Source organism: Mandrillus leucophaeus, unplaced genomic scaffold (genome assembly GCF_000951045.1).
Source record: "Mandrillus leucophaeus isolate KB7577 unplaced genomic scaffold, Mleu.le_1.0 Scaffold856, whole genome shotgun sequence".
Taxonomy (NCBI): Eukaryota; Metazoa; Chordata; class Mammalia; order Primates; family Cercopithecidae; genus Mandrillus; species Mandrillus leucophaeus.
In genome coordinates, this window is record NW_012109319.1 from 473,754 (window position 1) to 494,757 (window position 21,004).

The 21,004-nt window shown below is 38.1% G+C and overlaps 1 protein-coding gene across 6 annotated transcripts in view; it reads left to right on the forward strand.

Moving 5' to 3' along the window:
- The first annotated feature begins 348 nt into the window (after positions 1–348).
- HPGD (hydroxyprostaglandin dehydrogenase 15-(NAD)) overlaps positions 349–21,004 on the forward strand; it is a 35,038-nt gene continuing 14,382 nt past the window's right edge. For 3 of the 6 annotated variants that reach the window (XM_011968676.1, XM_011968678.1, XM_011968681.1), the window contains exons 1-4: positions 517–1,057; positions 1,346–1,469; positions 4,909–5,015; positions 13,970–14,066. In XM_011968676.1, the coding sequence (XP_011824066.1) occupies positions 965–1,057; positions 1,346–1,469; positions 4,909–5,015; positions 13,970–14,066 (421 nt within the window). In that variant the 5' untranslated portion in view covers positions 517–964. Of the gene's footprint in view, positions 1,058–1,345; positions 1,470–4,908; positions 5,016–13,969; positions 14,067–21,004 lie in introns of all 6 variants that reach the window. The other 3 variants (XM_011968679.1, XM_011968680.1, XM_011968677.1) reach the window with 3 other exon arrangements.

Here is a 21,004-nt window from a genome sequence, read left to right on the forward strand (position 1 = left end):
AATTAAAATTGCAGCCTGCCTCTGACAACATGAGAAAAAGAGAAAAAAGGTCAGTGGAATAGCCCTTGCTGAATGCAAGTGCGCATACAGCTAGTCCTGGAGTTCCTGGAGAGCAAGGAACGTCTGTCCCAAACTTGACTCAGAGCTTCCAAAGTTGGCATATTTCAACAAGTAAACATTCCATTGAGCCAACAATTTGCTAGGCTACCAGCGGGTCTGGAGGGCCTGTTGATGATGGCAGTTCTTGTGGGGATATCTCAATATGACACACAATTGACACTGATCAGAAACACAGCGCCAAGGAGACTCTAGTCCTAGCCTTGAAATGTTATGATTCCAGGTTTTCAGGACAGAGCAGAGTTCACTTCTCATCTCCAGTATGTGTAAAAATTTGTCCAAAATGTAACTAAGAAGAAAACAATGGTATTAGTTACTTCTGCTCCCCGTCACCCTCAACCCCAGTGATTATGACATGGGAACTCACACAAAACTTTGAGACAAAAGAGCAACAAGTCTGCTTTATTGTTTGCTTGTTTGGTTCCCGAGGCGGGGCCGGGAAGGAGTGCAGGAGGAGGAATCCAAGCTTGCAAGCCTCTGCTCCGCTCTCCTTCTATCCAGCTGGTCTTTAGGACACTGAAGGAAACTCTTCTTCAGAAATAACCTTTTAACTTTTCTTCTGTCAGCTGTCTGCCAATCACGGAGCCAGAGGCTGAGGGGAGGCTTTGAGCAGGGCTGCGAGTCCCGAAGGCAAAGATCGCGAAGCTTGGCTCTCCGGAGCGCTCAGGGGGCAGGTGACACAGTCGTGGGCTCCCCGGCGGGGGCTGGCTTGACAGTTTCCTCCCCGCCCACTGGCAGGGGAGCGCCCCGCCGGGCTGCACGCGCGCGCGCGCAGGGGGGACATAAAAGCTGCGGCCGCGCGGAGACGCGGAGCTCGCCCACCGCCCGCCCCAGCAGTGGCTGCATCATGCACGTGAACGGCAAAGTGGCGCTGGTGACCGGCGCGGCTCAGGGCATAGGCAGAGCCTTTGCAGAGGCGCTGCTGCTTAAGGGCGCCAAGGTAAGCCCGGCGCCCAGCCGCGGAAATTTCTCTGCTCACACACTCCGAGACTCGCCCCGCCGCCCGAGGTGCACTGGGGGAGACAGGGAGGCCGCGCCCCGCGTGCCCACTCCACTTCCAAAATTTGCTGAAGCTGAGGCTGTGAGCACACCTCAAAAGTGGCTGGGAGGGAACCCGAACCTAATTGCCACATTTCAGGTCCAGGAGGGGAGCCTCTTGTGTGTTTATGGTTTGTCCGTCTGTTTCGTGAGCTGCGCAGGCCCGCGATTCCTCTCCTCTTGTCTATAGGTAGCGCTGGTGGATTGGAATCTTGAAGCAGGTGTACAGTGTAAAGCTGCCCTGGATAAGCAGTTTGAACCTCAGAAGACTTTGTTCATCCAGTGCGATGTGGCTGACCAGCAACAACTGAGAGGTAAGACAGGGGAATCAATCTGTCAACTGGGAACAGAACGTGCTCTGAGCAAGCAACAACCTGAAGGCAGCGGAGCCAGGGGGCCCTGGGTGCAGCCTCCGCTGCCTCCTCCAGAGCAGCTACCTTGAAGCTCCAAAAGACAGTTTGGACTGATAGGTTTCCTTCTGACAGCCTAATTGCTGTAAAACCGAAAGAAAGGCAAGACTGCTGGAGAAATCCTTTTAGTGTAGTCATTTGGCAACGCTTAATGTAATCAAAATTCCTCTATGTATTCAAAGACAGTGCTGCTGCAGTAATTATTAAATGACTGAAATTGCAGACAAAACTTGGAAGATTAAAGTAGGCTAAGGCACTCTTGACAAACAACTTCTCCCAGAAAGCTGGTCAATGACAATCAAATGTGGCAGTATGGTTGTTTTAAACTTATCGGAATACAAGTTCAAGGAACATCATCACAGAAGTGCTAGATGCTTTTGACCATATGTTTTCTCTGGCTTTTTCCCCAATGAGACAGTACTTTAAAATAATAATAATAGTAATCATAATAAACTATACAATGTTAGAATTGTAGTAGAAACGTCTCTATCAGCCTTTCCTCAATGCTTTCCTGTTTCCGGCTACTCACTTAAAATAGACCAATCTACTTGTGAAGTATCAGGGACAATATTGGCATACACAATAAACAGCTTTGATTATAAAGCTGTTTTTTTCTTTCTTTTTTTTTTTTTTGTACATCTACTGGAGAACTTGAGAGTGCCCCAATAAACTTACAGGAAAAAAAAATTCTGGAGAAAAACTAGAAAAGTAAAATATTTGTATTTCACAAAGTTTTACTCAAAGAGACTGAGTAAATTGTTAGGCACTTTTTAATCAAGGGGTCCGAAAACTTTTGCAAATCTTATTCCAGTGCTCCTGTTCTTAAAGGGACATCAAGTGTAAATTTATTTTAAAATTTTAAAATATTCTGTAAGAGAAAGAAAATGAACTGATGTGTTAGAAGGAAGTGGTGTACCCACAGTTAAGAGAAATTGTAAAGGAAATTACATAACTGCAATCTGAAAATGCTAGTAAAGACCTATAACACAGATGACAAGCATGAGCAGAACAGATTTGGAAACACAGTACAAGAGGAACATATTGTGCCAGAGGACAATTATGTTGATAGTACATGATATTTTGGATCAAGGATAGAGCCAGGTCAGATCTTAATATTAATGCTGATGGAATAAGGAACAGTATACACAATCTGAAAGCCATTTCTGTCTCAATTTATATAGTTTCATAAATGACATTTAACTACTAATTGTACTAATTGTTTTTTTCCCAGTATTTAAAATTAGTATATTGGCTATAAACACATTCCTTAAGGATAAGTGATTGTGGAGGAGGAAAAAAACTCAGACACATAATGAGTGACCCGGGAAGGCATGTTGGTCATGAGAAATCCACATGTTGTCTGGACATCAGCATTTGTTTGCATCTAAAGAAAACATGACATTGATTTTTCCAATTTCAGGATTTAATGTTGCCTACAACTTTCAGAACCGTTTAGACAGTATGGAAATTATAAAAATACGAGGTGAAAAGGTTCTTGGAGATAATCTAGACATAACTTATTTTACAAATGAACAAATGGCAGCCAAGAGAGTTTAGATAAATTGCAAAGAGTACCACAGCATATAAATGTCAGCAAGAGCTAGACCGTAGGTTGCTTGAGCCTGGAATTCAATGGGATGTCAGAAAACGAGATGGTAGACTATACATTGGGAAGGGCAGAGTATAAGGAATACGGTGGAGAACAGAAAGAGGAAAGAAAATTAAAGCGGCAATTAGATATACATATTTAACACCCTCATTTTCCAAAACGTGAAAGTTGTTTCTGTGGAGTTATGAAGAGTTAGAACATACTCAGAACAGAAGAGAAAAAAAAATACTGGGGGACCTTTTCCGGACCCAATTTGAGATATTAAGAAACCGTTTTAAAATTCTATGAAAAAGGCCAGGTGTAGTGGCTCACGTTTGTAATCCCAGCACTTTCGGAGGCAGAGGTGGGCGGATAACGAGGTCAGGAGATCGAGACCATCCTGGCTAACATGGGGAAACCCCGTCTCTACTAAAAATACTAAAAATTAGCCGGGCGTGGTGGCGGGCGCCCCTAGTCCCAGCTACTTAGGAGGCTGAGGCGGGAAAATGGCGGGAACCCAGGAGGCGGAGCTTGCAGTGAGCCGAGATCGCACCACTGCACTCCAGCCTGGGAGACAGAGCAAGACTCTGACTCAAAAAAAAAAAAAAAAAATCCATGAAAAAGTAAACAGTTTGTATTGTATTTTGTTGTTCTTCCATTCCCGTGCAGTGAGTGTAAAAGGTGCATATTAGGAAATCTTGAAAATGTTTTTAGTAAACAACTAGCATAGTAATTTATCCGTATGGGAACTGATTAATCCATGTCTTCCCCAATATGTCTGGTGGTTGGTAATGATTATATGAATTTATTTCAATCAAAATTAAGCTTATGCTGACCTACTGTTTTTAAGGACTTCATATGTTGGCCTGGAGACCTGAGAATATATTTCTGTCATATAGAAAAATAACCACAATTTTTATCCATAGTGTAAAATAATATAAGTAGAATGAATGATCAAAGGCTCAGGGAAACAGTTTAAATCAATTAGAACTATGTCAAAGGCTGCTTTGAGAAACAATAGACATGTGATTGTACAGTGTAATGAAAGACACTCAGGCCTCAGAATCCGTGCCAACTTTATCCTGTTTGAACATAGTTTTATACAAACTAGTAATCTGAAGTAGTAATAGTAGTGAGAAAGAAGAAAAGAAGGAAATAGTAAACATCGAAGTTTCAGTAATCAAATAAAATCAACTGAATGAAAAGTAGACTTTTGCTAAGATATAAAAACTCCCCCAAACATGCATAATAGATCTGAATACACAAGAATACTTGTATTAACATAACACTTTATGAATTTAATGTGGCTTATAGAAAAGGATGTTTACCATAGTCTAAGCTGCAGAGCTTCAGTAACTTCGCAGGGACTAAGAGATGTTGCTTGCCCTAACTGACTTCAATGAGTTCTTAGCTTAGGATTTTAGCTCAGCTCTCTAAAATTTACCCCATTAAGTTACTGCTTATAGAACTTCAATGTGCATACAAATCATATATGAATACGTTAAAGTTAAGATTCTTATTCAGTTGGTCTGTGGTGTCTGCAGATTTCTGCATTCTTACCAAGCTGCCAGATTGATGCTTCTAGTCCACAAACCACATGCTGAGAAGCAAGGAATTAATTACAGTCAGCCCATGAGTTTAATAATTTTCAGTATGAGGGTAAATAAACTGAAATTCCTCTCATGGCATAGGACATGATTTAAATGTATACATGGAAAATAAGAATGTATCAATAATGTCTTGTTTTATAATTAGACACTTTTAGAAAAGTTGTAGACCACTTTGGAAGATTGGACATTTTGGTCAATAATGCTGGAGTGAATAATGAGAAAAACTGGGAAAAAACTCTGCAAATCAATTTGGTGAGTTATCTTAGCCATGTTTCTTGTCTATAATTATTTAATAACATGATGTTTATAAAGAAAAAAAGGTTCTTGGAGTCATGGAAACAAAACAATGACCTACAATATAGAAAAAGGGAAGTTACAGAAAGCTAGATAAAAGCATTTTCTTTGATAAAAAGGAAGACATTTAATGATGCAAGTAAGTCTGTCTTAAAATATTAGAAAGAAGCACGAAAAAAATAGAATTGATTGCTTAACTCAGGGGGTGGCAGACTATGACCCACAGATCAAAATAGCCTGCCAGCTCTTTTGGTATGACCTGCAAGCTAAAAATACCTTTTTACATTTCTAAATGGTTGAGAAATTCAAGAGAAGAATCATATGATTATATGAAATTCAACTTTCAGTGTCTATAAAGTTTTATTGCAACACAGCCACAGTCATTCATTTAAGTATTGTCATTGGCTATTTTCATGATATAGGGGCAAAGTTTAATATTTGTAACACATCCTGTGGCATTCAGTGACTAAAATATGTACAATCTGGCCCTTTACAGAAAAAGCTGGTCAACCACTGACTTATTTATTTGAAAGTAATCTTAATTAAATGCCAGAATGTAACAGAAAACAAAATTAAAGTGACAATTGAACTTTGTAATTAGTAGGACTTTTTATCCTGAAATTTCATGGGGGGTGTGTGTGTGTATGATGTACACAATTTTAAATAATTATTTAGCTCTTAAAAATGGTAGAATTAAGAAATACAATTTTCTCTTGTATCCATTGAGTCATGAGTTTGTGGGTTATCTCATTCTATAAATGCCCTTGACATAAGATATTGGAGTTTAGTAAAAATCAAACGTTGACTAAAACAAAATGTCAAATAGGCTGTGCCTGGGGTCACCCTGCCCTTGCTGAGGTCATTCTCACCAATCTAACAAGCAGGTAATTGTAGAGTACAATTTGGCCACTGTGTGTGTATAAAGGTACAGGGAGTGGCCTCCTACTTCATGATATCCTCCTAGTAAATTATAAACTCCATAAAAACAAGAACTGGGTTGTGTTTTTCTTTGTTTCTCCTTCAGTAATCAACACAATATCTTGAAGATAGTGCTTAGTCAATACATTTTTTACTTAAATCGAAATGCCCATGAGTAATTACCTAACTGCTATAATAACTTGATGGAGGCAATGAGGATGACACTACACCACAAAAGAGCTAAATCTGTAAGTCCTACCTTGAGAAGAGTACAGAATTGCTCCCGAAACTTGACAATACCTAAAATACATTTTTCGTTTAATTTTTTAAATTTTTAAATTATTTTTGTTGGTTTTCCTTTTTCAACTTTTATTTTAGGTTCAGGGTATACATGTGCAGATTTGTTACCCAAGTAAATTGTGTGTCACTGGCATTCGCTGTACAGATAATTTCATCACCTACATAGTGGTCATAGCAACCCACAGATACTTTTCCCACTTTCACCCTTCTCCCACCCTTCATCCTCAAGTAGACCTTGGTGACTGTTGTTCCCACCTTTGTATCCATATGTGCTTAATGTTTTGTTCCTATTTGTAAGTGAGAACATGAGGTATTTGATTTTCTGTTCTTGCATTAATTTGCTTAGGATAATGACCTCCAGCTGCATCCATGTTGTTGCAACCAACATGACTTCCTTTTTTACGGGTGCGTAGTGTTTCATGTTGCATATGTACCCATTTTCTTTATCCAGTCCACCATTGATGGGCATCTAGGTTGATTCTGTCTTTGCTATTGTGAACAGTGTTGTGATGACCATATGAGTACTGTGTCTTTTTTGGTAGAATGATTTATGTTCCTTTGGGTGTATACACAATAATGGGGTTGCTGGGTCGAATGGTAGTTCTGTTTTAAGTTCTTCGAGAAGAGCTCCAAAATGCTTTCCATGGTGTCTTTTACTTTCCTACCAACAGCATATAAGTGTTCTCTTTTCTCTGCAACCTCGCCAAGCCAGCATCCATTATTTACTTATTTTTTTTACTTTTTAATGATAGCCGTTCTGACTGCTGTGAAATTGTATTTCATTGTGGTTCTGATTTGCATTTCTCTGATGATTAGTGATACTGAGCACATTTTTTACGTTTGTTGGCCATGTGTCTGTCCTCTTCTGAGAAGCAGTCACAAAAGTCTGTTTATGTCCTTTGCCCTTTTTTTAATGGGGTTGTTTTGTTTTTGCTTGATTTCTTAAAGTTCCTTATATATTCTGTATATTAGAACTTTGTCAGATCCATAGTTTGCAAATACTTTCTCCAGTTCTGTACGTTATCTGTTTACTGCTTTGATAGTTTCTTTTGCTGTGCAGAAGCTCTTTAGTTTAATTAGGTCCTATCTCTCTATTTTTGGTTTTATTGCAATTGCTTTTGGAGACTTCATCATGAGATCTTTGCAATGGCATGTGTTCAGAATGGGGTGTTTTGTGTTTTCTTCTAGGATTTGTATAGTTTTAGGTTTTATATATAAGTCTTTAATTCATCTTCAGTTGATTTTTAAAATGGTGTAAGGAAGGGGTCCAGTTTCAGTCTTCTGCATATGGTACCTGGTTATTCCAGCACCATTTATTGAATAGTGCATCCTTTCCCCATGCTCGTTTTTGTCGATTTCGTCAAAGATCAGATGATTGTAGGTGTACAGCTTTATTTCTGGCTTCTCCATTCTGTCCATTGGTCTATATATCTGTTTTTGCACCAGTACCATGCTGTTTTGGTTACTGTAGGCTTGTATAGTTTGAAGTCGAGTAGTGTGACGCCTCTAGCTTTGTTCATTTTACTTAGAATTGCTTTGACTATTGTGACTCTTTGGATTCCATATGAATTTGAAAATAGTTTGTTTTTTTTTTAATTCTGTGGAAATGATGATGGTAGTTTGGTGGGAATAGCATTGAATCTGTAAATTGCTTTGGGCAGTATGGCCATTTTAACAATATCGATTCTTCCTATCCATGAACATGGAATGTTTTTTCATTTAATAATGACTCTGATTCCTTTCAGTAGTGTTTTACAATTCTCATTGTAGAGATCTTTCACCTCATTGGTCAGCTGTATTCGTAGGTATGTTATTCTTTTTGTGGTTGTTGTAAATGGGATTGCATTCTTGATTTGCCTCTTAGCTTGGATATTATTGGTGTTTGGAAACATTACTGATTTTTGTACATTGGTTTTGTATCCTGAAATGTAACTTAAATTGTTTTTCAGCTCTAGGAACCTTTGGGCAGAGAGTATGCTGTTTTCTATGTATAGAATCATATTGTTTGCAAACAAAGATAGCTTGACTTCCTCTCTTCCTGTTTAGATGCCCTTATTTCTTTCTCTTGCCAGGTTGCCCCGGCTTGGATTTCCAGTACTATGTTGAATGTGAGTGGTGAGACTTGGCATCCTTGTCTTGTTTCAGCTCTCAAGGGGAATGCTTCCAGCTTTTTCCCACTCAGTAGGATGTTCGCTTTATGTTACTTCGATGCCTATGTTGTCGAGAATTTTTTAACATGAAAGGATGTTGAATTTTACCTGAAATCTTTTAATTAAGAAAGAAGATTCTATTTTACAGTATGAGTACCTTCTTTGCAGTTCTTTTAAAACTTTTTCTCCAGTGTACCTGGTTCATTATATGTGAAAATAACTTGAAACTGTCAAGTTTCCCTCAAAATCTTTTTGGGATTCTAATTGCAAATATACATACATGTGTTTGGAGAGAACTGATAGCTGATTTTCCTGAGTTGAGACAGTTCTGTGACCTTCTTCTGCTTTAGGGTAGAAATGTATTGAAATGAGATATTCTGACTGTGAATCATACTTACATCTCTTGGCTAAATCTTACATTATTATGGTATATGAATGTTTAATATACCATTGAATTTTTTAAATTCTTAATTTAGTATTTGTGCTTCTGTACTTAGAAATTGTATTATTCTTAATTTTCTTTTCTTACAATGTTCTTATTTGGTTTGGGTGTCATCTGTATCTTGGCTTCCTTTTATGTCCTTGATCTGTTCATTTCTCAACAGAGGCATTCTTATCTCAAATGGCAAATGTCAGTTTGCCTACCTCTTTTAGTAATTCTATAAGTTTAGACTCTATATATTATAAATATATAATATTCAGAGGATAAGTTGCTAATTGTTACAATTTATTGATTTTTAAATTTGTTTTTTTAAAGTTAAACTTCTGATTTATACTTTAATGTTTACTGTTTTCTTTTGTTTTTATTCTTTTACTGTTTGTTACCTAAATGCATTATATAGCTTTAATTTTCTTAGGCTGGTTAAAAAAAAAACAAAAAAACTATGCATTTTATATTTACTCTTCGGAGGTTACCCCTGACTTATTAAGAATTGTATTTCATTACATCTTTTAGTAGCCTGATAAAACAAACATTTTGAAAATATAGCTAATTGGGAACTGCAGGGATTTTTAAGAATATAGACTCATGCCACTTTCCAAAACTACATTAAATGATGAGATTTTCTTTGAACCAGGCTATCCCAGTGAAAAAGCACAACCTGCACAACACGTTTATCTCTTTAACATTACTACTTATATTTGTAATAGCTTTATCAGTAATATCTACAGATATTTTTACGGATAAAATTAATAGAGTATATAGTTCCTATATTCGGTGACTTCCTCATGGACCCTTGCTGTGTCTTTTCTCTGAGAAAGCAGCTGTCAGAAACAGTGTGCAATGATTAGAGTTAACATAAAGAAACATGGAAATATTGAGGCAATTATTACAAAGTTACAGAATTCCACTGATGTCTTCATCCAGCTGAGAGGGCATGTTTGCTTTAATGTAGCCTGTGTGAATACCTGCTCTGAGCTGGAAAATGCCAATATCATGGGCAAATTGGAAGTTCTGGAAGACCAGGGGAATTTTATTGTGATCCTTTAGTTAAAACTAACAGTCCTAGTTCCTTCTCCATTTAAATTTATCCAGCCTTTATTTTTCTCGGGACTCTGCTAACGTAGGCCACTTTTTAGCTTAACATCAGGAACTGATGACATAACTTTACATAGAGAAAACATCATGTACACTTTGTTACCAATGTATTACTTAAAAATATGTTACTTCCTCTCCTACCTAAACCCATTGCAAGAGTAGAATCGGACCAATCATTCTACTTCCAACTTGATTATCTCTGTTATCGTAATGCAAATATTTGTGTGTAGTTTATATAACCCTCTTTTGAAACTCTGCTCTGGATTTAATTTGCCTCCTTGGGTCTTCTACAATTCCATGTTTGTTCTTTGGCATGTGTTTCTGTATTACTGCCCCTGTCCGTGAGTAACCTCTTAAAGGACCTTAAAGGATCTCTCCCTCTTCTGAAATACTGTACAACATATTTACACCATTCTCATAGGGCTTACTAGTTTTTTTAATTTTATTACAATTCTTTTAATATATACATAATTCATGCTATTCATGCTAGTAAACCACAGGTTCTTTCAAGGCAGAAAACTATTGTTTTGTGTCCTTATAGATGTTAGCTAATAGTTACTGGGTCAACTGCCATTACCTGTATACGATATTTTGCATACATGAGAGTATTCACTTTTATGTTTCAGTACATTGCTTTCCAAATAGATTAGTTCTTCCAAACAGTATCATCTGTCCTTCCACTTTTACTCCTTATCAAATTTACTCCTTATTTTTCACTTTGCTGATCTCATCCTTCTTCCCACTAAACCTTTTCCCAGTCTTTTGTTTGCATTAGGCTATTTTATACTTCCTCCTTAGTCTGAAGCCAATAACAGCAGCATTATTTATAGCTGTTCAGAACACAGAAGAAATGTTCAGGAGGCCGGGCGCGGTGGCTCACGCCTGTAATCGCAGCACTTTCGGAGGCTTAGGTGGGTGGATCACGAGGTCAGGAGATCGAGACCATCCTGGCTAACATGGTGAAACCCAGTCTCTACTAAAAATACTAAAAATTAGCCGGGCGTAGTGGCGGGCACCTGTAGTCCCAGCTACTCGAGAGGCTGAGGCAGGAGAATGGCGTGAACCCTGGAGGCAGAGCTTGCAGTGAGCCGAGATGGCGACACTGCACTCCAGCCTGGGCAACAGTGCGAGACTCCATATCGAAAAACAAAATAAAATTAAAAAAAAAAAAAGAAATGTTCAGGAAAGAATGAGTCTTTGCAAAACTATCAACAGTCATGCTGGCAATTGGGCAGAGGGAAACTTAACTTTGAATATTGGAATGGTAATTCTGTCATGTAGTCTTGTAACTTTCTGAAGTTTCAATAAACTTAAATATGTTCATCCCCACTGATGTGGAACTTATAGTCTAATTTTGACATTTAACTAATATACGTTGAATTCCTTAACCCGTTTATGCCAGAGGTTGCAATATTTTGAATTTTTGCACGAGTTAAAAATTAGACCTTGGCGATGAACTTGAGCAGTAGGATATAAAGAACTCTCACATGCTTAGTATTCCAATAGTGGAACACTAGGCAAAAGTGGGTGAATATGTTCAACTAAGATTTAAACAAAATAGATGAATATTGATAGTCATTTTTTTTTTTCTGAAATGCACTTATTGACTAAAGATTTGCACTGGGAAATAGATTTCTTTGGGATTAGTCAAAATTAGAATCCAGTCCTGAATCTATAACTTATAAACTTTAATTTAATTTCTCTCATATTGAACTTCCCATGGAGGAATGTAAACTCCCTATCTCTAAGGACTATTACACTTAAATAAACCACAGTTTATGTGAACATCTAGCACAGTGCCACTGCATAGAATTCATTCAATAAATTACACTTCCCTTCCAGAGCATCAAAATCTACATTTTCTGGCCAGGCACGGTGGCTCATGCCTGTAATCCCAGCACTTCAGGAGGCCGAGGTGGGCCAGGAGTTCGAGACCAGCCTGGCCAACATGGTGAAGCATATATAATATACAGACACACACACACACACGCATGCATATATAGTCTAGAATAAGGAATACATTGTTATAATAAAGGAGGAAAAGTGAAAAATATCATTTCTACACAGCCAAAGCATTAGACCCTGTCTTGTAGATTCATCCTTTGAACTCTTTCATTTGAATAATTGCCCAGTTCTTAACCTGATAATGGATGAGAAAAATAATCCCTTGCCTTCCTCCACCAAAGACCTAAAGATAAATATTGCTTTTTAAAAATACATCTTAAATATTCCCAAATTTTCTGTCTGGCTTCATCTTGTTCATGTTGAAAACACAACAGTGGGGTGTCATCAAAGCTGTAATACCCGAAAATAAAAGCATAGTGCCAATACGCATGAACAGAAGTTCTGTTCAGACATGCTGGAAACTTCTGCAGATACTAACAGAATCTAACTGGCTTCAGTTACTTCAGCCATCTACATCTTTTTCTTCTTATATAAACAATTAATGTTTTGGTTTTCCTTTCTAAAGAAAATCATGTGGCGATTTTATTCATTCTCCCTAAGCCTACTTAATATCAAACTGACACATGACTTAAGTGAATAGAATCTCCAATTTCCTTTCTTGTTGTAGAGCTACTATTAGGTAGGAGAAGTATATCTGAATCCTTGTAAAAAAACACTTCAAAGGAAATTTGTAAGAAAAAAGAAGGTAAACACCTGTGTAACCTCAGTTTCAGACTTGTTACCTATTGTATCGTTTTCTTTGCAGTATTGTAAAGCATGAAAAAAATAGGAATTAAGATGTTAAAAAAGAATTTTCCTTTTTTAAAAGTCTGAGCTGGAAGGGATAGGACTTCTTAAATCCAAAAGGAAAACTAAGGTCTGAAATATCAATTTGATCTCACAGGTTGTTTTTTTTTTTTTTTTTTTTTCCCTATTTTTTTTTTTGGTAGTGATTAAAATAAAACAGGAAAAGTGCCTACACTTGGATATAAGTGGCAAAACAGTAAACTATCGAGAGGATAGCTGTAAGCAGTGATTAACAAAATTTAGTGATAGACACTACTAAAGACCAGATGTCCTGCTAACTGAAAATCACCACTTAAACTGGATAAAACATTTATGTGATTTCACACAACACGGAGTTCAGGATTGCTTGATCTTACAGGTCAATGATATCATCAGGGTCCAGAGTCCTGTCAGCCCTCCCACTGACCATTCTTATGTCGGTTTCATCTTTAGGATACTAGGAAATACGGGTTGTCCGTTTAAGTTATGACATTCATATAGAGCAGGCAATGTAACCGTTTCTTCTGTTTTTTTTAAGAGCAACAAAAAATTTCTCAGTAGCATCCATCCTGTTCCCATCTGCAGCTGATTGCCTTCCAGGTCTCACTGACCAAAACTGGGTTACTTGCTGGTTCTGAAACCAGCCACTGTCAAGGAGAATGGGATTTCCGTGACTGAATTAAATTAATTAATCAGTGTCTACATTACATTTGGGCAGACCACCTTCCTCTGTATTGTGTGGAGAGGAGGTAGATACAGGAGCAAAATAGAATTTTTATTAGAAAGAAAAAGAGAGAAAATTAAATCTCTAGGAAATCAAGGGTAAGCACTATTCTATATTCCAAGATCCAAGAGAATTAAACAGAGTAGATAAGTGTGGAATACTGAGACATGAGAACCATATGCAGAGAAGAAGGGTAAATAAATTTTATGTCCAACATTTAGAAAACAAAAAGAATATATGGAATTATTGAAGATGTTGAGAATTGAGTGAAAGTAACAGGCATTTTTGGAATACAACCTGTAGCGTAAAATCTCATATTAGGCAACTAAGTGAAGTTTTGGAGATATATGACAAGCTCCACAATGATTAGGCAAACAAAAAGAATCCAGGTTTAATGACTAACTTTAAAAACAAAGCTCTTTTAAAACCTTTCATTGATGATAATTGCAGAAATCTCCCTAGGTATCTGGAATAGCTATAAAAACTTTGGTGTGTGAAAATATGGTGAAGGATAATGACTATGTTCCTTTTCTCACTTATGCCCCTGGATTAGGTTTCTGTTATCAGTGGAACCTATCTTGGTTTGGATTACATGAGTAAGCAAAATGGAGGTGAAGGCGGCATCATTATCAATATGTCATCTTTGGCAGGTAAGGGCAATTATTACATTAAGTGTAACATTTTCTTATTGGTCATTTGGACCACTGAAACAAATCTTCACAGCATATTTATTATCAACTCAAGTTTGAAATTAAAAATCTGATTTTTTTGTAGTTCCGTGGAATTTTCTATTGCAAAATATCAAAAGTTTGAAAAATAGGTTTATTTCTCTTAATTTAACTTGTGGCTTTTCTAGTTATCTTACTGCAGTAATATTTGAAAACAAAATTATAATTTTTTTTAGAGCTACTGTTTTTCGTAGGTTGTTGTGAGACTCCTAAGCAATAATGCATGTGAAAGCACCTTTGGCAAAGTAAAAAGCATGAAAGTGAAGTTAAGATGCCTCTGCTCCCATGTGATTTTAGTAAGAGCGTGTAACTTTAAAATATGGCATATATCATAGTTAAGATATGTTAAACTAATAAATAAAGCCAAATATATGTGTGTGTGTGTGTGTGTGTATAATGTTAAGATATGTTAAACTAATAAATAAAGCCAAATATATGTGTGTGTGTGTGTGTGTGTGTGTATATAATGTTAACATATGTTAAACTAATAAATAAAGCCAAACTTACATATAGTATAAGCATATTCCTTACCCGTACATCAGTCCAAGGCAAGATCCTTGTTGCGGGTACCTCTTCTGTATGCAGACATTTGAAAACCTGACTGGCAGAAGTTCTGCCGTCTTCAGCAGGGAGCTCCTACCCTAGAACTGCTGGATTCCTTTTTGTCGAGCAGAAAGAGAAAAAGAACATGGAGCGGGCATGGCTACTCTTTTAAAAACCCCAGCCCAATAACGGCAGACCTTCTGCTCACATTTCAATATAGAACTTGAGCTCATGTTTCACCTAACTAAATGCAGTCTTAGTCTGGGAAATGCAGTCTAGCTGTGTGCCTAAGAGAAGAATGGATTTCAGAGGGCGGCTAATCGTCTTTTCCACAGCATGCAATTCTAAACTATATTATTTTCAGAGCAGTACGATTTAGTATCAGCTGATATCTTATCCCTCAATACTAGCTTTAAACCTCTGACTGGACTTTTTGGAGCAACTGAGTCAAGTGACTTTACTTTTGAAAACTCTAAGAAAAAAATCATCAATGATTCTTGAATAGTTCAAGTGAAGTTGTGAAGTTTAAAAAGTCTGGTCGATATGGACAGCAAATCTAAGTCATCCATGTCCAAAAAAAGTCAGACTTTTAAAAATTATCTGTTTGGTTTGAGTCAATGTGGTGATTTCAGAATAGAAATGTCAGCCCCACGCCCCACGCCCCACCCCAACCTTGGCATCCCAGCTGCAGTGATTTGGGAAGTTGGGTTTGGAGGTACCTGTGATTGAACCACTGTCTGATTCTCAGCATTTTTCTCATCCCACTAGGAATGATTATTTTATATCACTGCAAAGCTGCCGCCAGAGGAGATTTAGAAATCTCCTTTAGAAGTTCTCAAAAATAAACTAGCATCTCATTTTCTGGGTTGCTTAAAGTCAAAATCATGTCCCTAAAGCTATTATGAACCTATTTCTATACATTTTGGGGGGTAATCAGATTCTTTTTCCTAACAGTACAACTACGTATAACTGATAACATTTAATTCTAATGATACTTTAAAAGAGCATGGGCAATATTTGAAAGGGATATGTGTTCCAGAGAGGGCCAAATGTTAAACTGTGGGAGGCTGAAACCCTAAAATACATTGGCAAAGCTATATCTATACTATTTTGAAATAAAATCATAAGAAAAAAACAAGTGACTGGAGAATTTAAAAGAGATATATTTTCTTAAAAGTTTATTTAAAAACCTGGGGCTGTGATGAAGGTTGATAATTCTGTATATTGTTTCTATAAAGCTAAAAGGGCCAGCAAAGCTTGGAGTACCATGAATATTATACAGGGAGCCCCTGGCCTTTATGTCACCAGAGGCACTGATTTCATTCTTTGGAAGGCTGAAAGCCTCAGGGTTGGATCAATTTAGGACGATCTGGGAGAAATTCTGTACCATCTGAGGGTGCTTACTTGCCCCAAAGAGTGTGAATAAAGAAATGCAATGTAGTATTACTGCCTTTTATCTGATTAAAATATTCAAATATATAATATCATTTATTGAGCACTGTTTAACTGATACCATTTTAAACACTATACATTATCTCATTTAATCCTCACAACAACCCTGTGAGGTAAAATTCGATAATTTCCATTTTGAAAATGAAGAAACTAAGGCAGGAGAAGTGTGAAATATCTTGACTAAGCTTACACATCAAGTAAGCCTTGGAGCTGGAATTCACATGCAAATAGCCTGGTACAAGTCTTCTTAGAATTTTAACCACTAGATTATCTGTCTGTCTCTAATATCTATGAGTTTATTTGTTAATCTACCTGTATTTACCTCAGCCTAACAGAAAAGTAACAGCAACTGAAATCGTTTGACTTGAATAAACCCTTGCAATTTGCTCGTCTCTTCAGGCTTCATGGGCACAGCTCTAATCTCATGGCTGCATTACTAAACCTTCAGTGAAATCTTAAGCTTTTGCTCCATTTGACACTTCCAGTAAAGTCCTAAAAATATTTGGGGAGCTTACCGGTGTCACAAGTCAAAACATGCCATTGAGCAGAGCAGTTTAAGGCTTGCAATTTGATGTCCACTTTGCTTTGTTGGCTAGGAGCTTGCTTTAGCTCACTGCCACCGGCCCCCCACCCCTGGGTGTTAATCCTCTTCTTACCTATGTTAGATACAACATTTGCAATCATGTGTGGGCATTTCTCTGTTTATGCAGATAAAACAATGACTTGATAAAAATTCAGTGGTAACATTGCTTTGGTTTTAAATTACTTTCCTGGCACTGGTACAATTTAATGAATAATATTGCATTGCAAACTGCTTCTCCCTCTGATTTTCCTCCACATGTACAAAGCAACACTATGTAAAATGGTTAAATAGCTTAAGTTTATCATTGTTCCCTCTGCTTGGCTTATTACTCTCTCCATTTTCAGAAGTTGTCCTCCGCACCCTCCCTTTGTAATTCCAGCCTCCACCCCTCTTGTGTTTATGCTGTTTCCTCATTGCCGCTGGCCAGTGTGGACAGTCTACTTCCTTTCCCATCCAGGGCTCCCACTAACATGCCTTCATCTCACAAAGTCTTAAAATGAATTGCCTTGTATTTTATCCACCAACGGAGAGCCTCCAGTTCTTCCCATAATGAAACTAGTTTGATTAAAAGTCAGGATATTGTAATAATGGGAGAAGGTAAAAGAGGACCCCTTCGTCTTTATCATTCCCTTAGAAATGGTATCAACAATTTTATGCCCTTGAGTCATAGCACGCAGGAAGAGGTGAGAGGACCAAAATAATCTTGAAGGAGTTATCAGAGTACTTCTAATATTTGACTACTCTGTTTTTCCAAACCTTGCTTCTTTTTTTCTTGTTTTTCTCCATACCACTTAGTCTGTTGAAGGAATGGCTGTGGGTAATATTCAATATTCAACTCAACAGGGCCTATCCTCATGATCTCTGGCGTGGGTACAGTGGAGTCCTTCACTGTCACAGTAAAACCTTAAGTTGGCACACTGGTTTGAGTAGAGAAGTTAATGAGTAATGACCACTGACGCAGACAGAGTATCAAATGCAATTAATAGGTTTAATAAACAGGAGCAGTTAAGTAGACAATGATTCCTCAGCAGATTATGGGATGGGTGTGCTCCAGTCTGGAGTTCCACACGTTGTTCTGAGTGTTGTTAACCCACATGGACTTTTCTACATGAGTTTTTGTTTATAAACGTAATATACAAACAGACACTAATTTTGCCGCATCCATCCTGAACTATTAAAACAAAGTTGGAAGGAACAATAGAAGAACAAAGTCTGGTTTAATGCAGATAATCAAACAGCTTTGCTCCATTAAAACATCCCATAAGAGTCAAATGCACTCCATTTGTTTGTTTGTTTGTTTGTTTTGAGACAGAGTTTCACTCTTGTCACCAAGGCTGAAGCGCAAGGGCAGGATCTCAGCTCACTAAAACCACCACCCCCCAGATTCAAGCAATTCTCAGTCTCCCCAGTAGCTGGGATTACAGGCGCACGTCACCACGCCTGGCTATTTTGTGTGTGTGTGTGTGTTTAGTAGAAACGGGGTTTCACCATGTTAGCCAGGCTGGTCTCAAACTCCTGACCTCAGGTGATCCGCCTGCCTCTGCCTCCCGAAATGCTGGGATTACAGGCGCACTTCGTAGGTATTTAATTGCTTCAAACTGTGGGAAAGGAAAAGTAATTGTCACAGGAAAAGGAGCCTACCTAACGACCCTGCTTACATACTCAGTGAGGCTGTGGTGTTCATTCAGGACATTCTCTGTCACTCAGTAGCATTTTGTGAGAGATACCATGAGGGTCTTATTTACTCAAAATTGAAAACATTGGAGTCTCCAGAAAATATTTAAAAATCATAGAAAATTTTCAGCATGTCTTAAGTAACAACCGAGTGGCATAGACGCTTGTGCTGTAAGTTTTATCTATAATAATATAATTAGCTCATAGTTTGTGTTAAGATAGAAGTGCTAAAATTACTACCTTAAATAAAAAATTCAAGTTAATCAAACATATGTTGAGCATTTGCAGAAGGGAAATGGAGACATTAAAGGAACTAGGCAAAGTTTCTACCCCAACAGCTGTATATCAGTGTCTGTTATCGAGATGACAGAACCAAGTCATTTCCATGGTGTAAAGTGTTTAAACAGAAGCATGGGCCAGGTGTGATGGCTCACACCTATAATCACAATGCTTTGAGAGGCCGAGGCAGAAGGATCACTTGAGACCAGGAGTTAGAGACCAGGATGGGCAACAGAGTGAGACCTGATCTCTATAAAAAATTTTACAAATTAGCTGGGTGTGGTGGTGCACACTAGTGGTCCTAGCTACTCAGGAGGCTGAGGTGGGAGGATTTCTTCAGCCCAGGAGTTCAAAGCTGCAGTGAGCTATCATTGTGCTACTGCACTCCAGTCTGGGCAACATATTGCCACCTTGTCTCTCAAAAAAAAAAAATCAAAAAACCCACAAGCATGATATTTAAGTTGCAAGGCCTTGGGACTCCAATAGCCTGAAGAATGGACTAGAATATCCAGAAATTCCAGGTGAAATAAAACATTGATCATCTTCTTCTATCTCCAGGCCAAAAGTAAGAAAATCGCATGGTACCATCCTCTGCTACTGCTCTTGTGATAAGGCAGCAGGTCTAACACATATTTAGCAGTTGCCAAGCTCCAGGCATTGTGGTAAACCTTTGGCTTTATGACATTCACATTTAACTTTGACAAGTCTCTACAACAGAGGTCAATTTATCTCCAACTTATACTTGAACAATGAATCTCAAACAGATCCTGAAAAGTGTGGGAATTAGCAGTGGTAATAAAAGCAATTTTATTTTGCTGCATTTTAGCCTGTGTCATATACTGTTCCTATGCTGTGAATCATACGTGCTCAGATGCCAACTGTCATGAGTATGGGAGCCACCCTTCCTGCTTAGTGCTGGCAAAGTTCGCCCATGTCAGTCTGCAGAGTCCATTTTGCTCTCTTTCGGCTTAAAATAGTTAAAAAGACACATATTAGAAGTCATCAGTAGGAATGATCAAATATTTGTAAATGAGGCATTTTGAAGGATAGATGAGAGATTCGGGGTTTCTTAACATAGGAAGGAGAGGGCTACTGAGAAACGAATAATCTTCTAGAACAGCGCTTCTTAGACTTCATGTGTCTAGGGACTTTGTCAGATGCAGATTCTGATTTCAGGAGGACAGAGATGGGTCCTGAAATCCTGCTCCCCCGTCTTACCGCTCCTTGAACCACATTTTCAGAAGCCAGCCACTAGATGCATAGGGATGGATATTCTTTGAATGGCTAAGGGAGCTTCTCTCAGTTTCCTCTGACCACAGCCTAGGCAATGACTGAACACTAGTAGCAGCTGTCTGAATCACTGGGAATTGCTATTAGACATATCTTTCTGGGAAGATTTTTTGTTATAGAACATGGAGTGGTTTTATGAAAGCATGTGTCACTTTTTTTTTTTTTTTTTTTGAGACAGTCTTGCTCTGTCGTCCAGGCTGGAGTGCAGTGGCGCGATCTCGGCTCACTGCAAGCTCCGCCTCCCGGGTTCCCGCCATTCTCCTGCCTCAGCCTCCCGAGTAGCTGGGACTGCAGGCGCTGCCACCACGCCCGGCTAATTTTTTTGTATTTTTAATAGAGACAGAGTTTCACTGTGTTAGCCAGGATGGTCTCAATCTCGTGACCTCGTGATCCACCCACCTTGCCCTCCCAAAGTGCTGGGATTACAGGCGTAAGCCACCACGCCCGGCCGCATGTGTCACTTTTTAATGTCGTGTCACACTCTAAAGCATGACTTAGTGACAACCATAAGAATGAAAAAATAAAAATAAAAAAAACAGCCATCAGATAAGGTGTTCCATTATGCGGAAAATCACAAATGAGGAAGTTCACCAGTTACTTTGGTCAGCTGTATGCACGAACCATAGATAAATATTTATCGCTAGTTCTCCCTTTTTTCTTCAAGTTGGAGAAGTGGTGGTTAAAACAAACAGACGGGTACACTTTTTTTGTTGGTGGTGGTTGTAAAGAAAATGTGACAGCTTTAGATTCCTGCTTTTTTAGCATAGTAACAGAACTCCAGCTTATCATATGAGGGTCAGCATCCTTAGATTAACAATATATTTTTCTAAGTTGAATTTTCAGCATTTTTATATAGTCTATTTTACGTGGTTTCTCTCTCCTTAAAAGCAAATCATGTTTGTGGGTTTAGTATGACTGCCCTGTCTGAGATTTCTGTTTTTGCAAAAAAAAAAAAATCTTCTTGAGCTTTTTGCCTTCTGTGAAATGAAGAGATTAAAATTGGCTTTTGTAAATATGGGTAGAAAGATTATGAAGCATA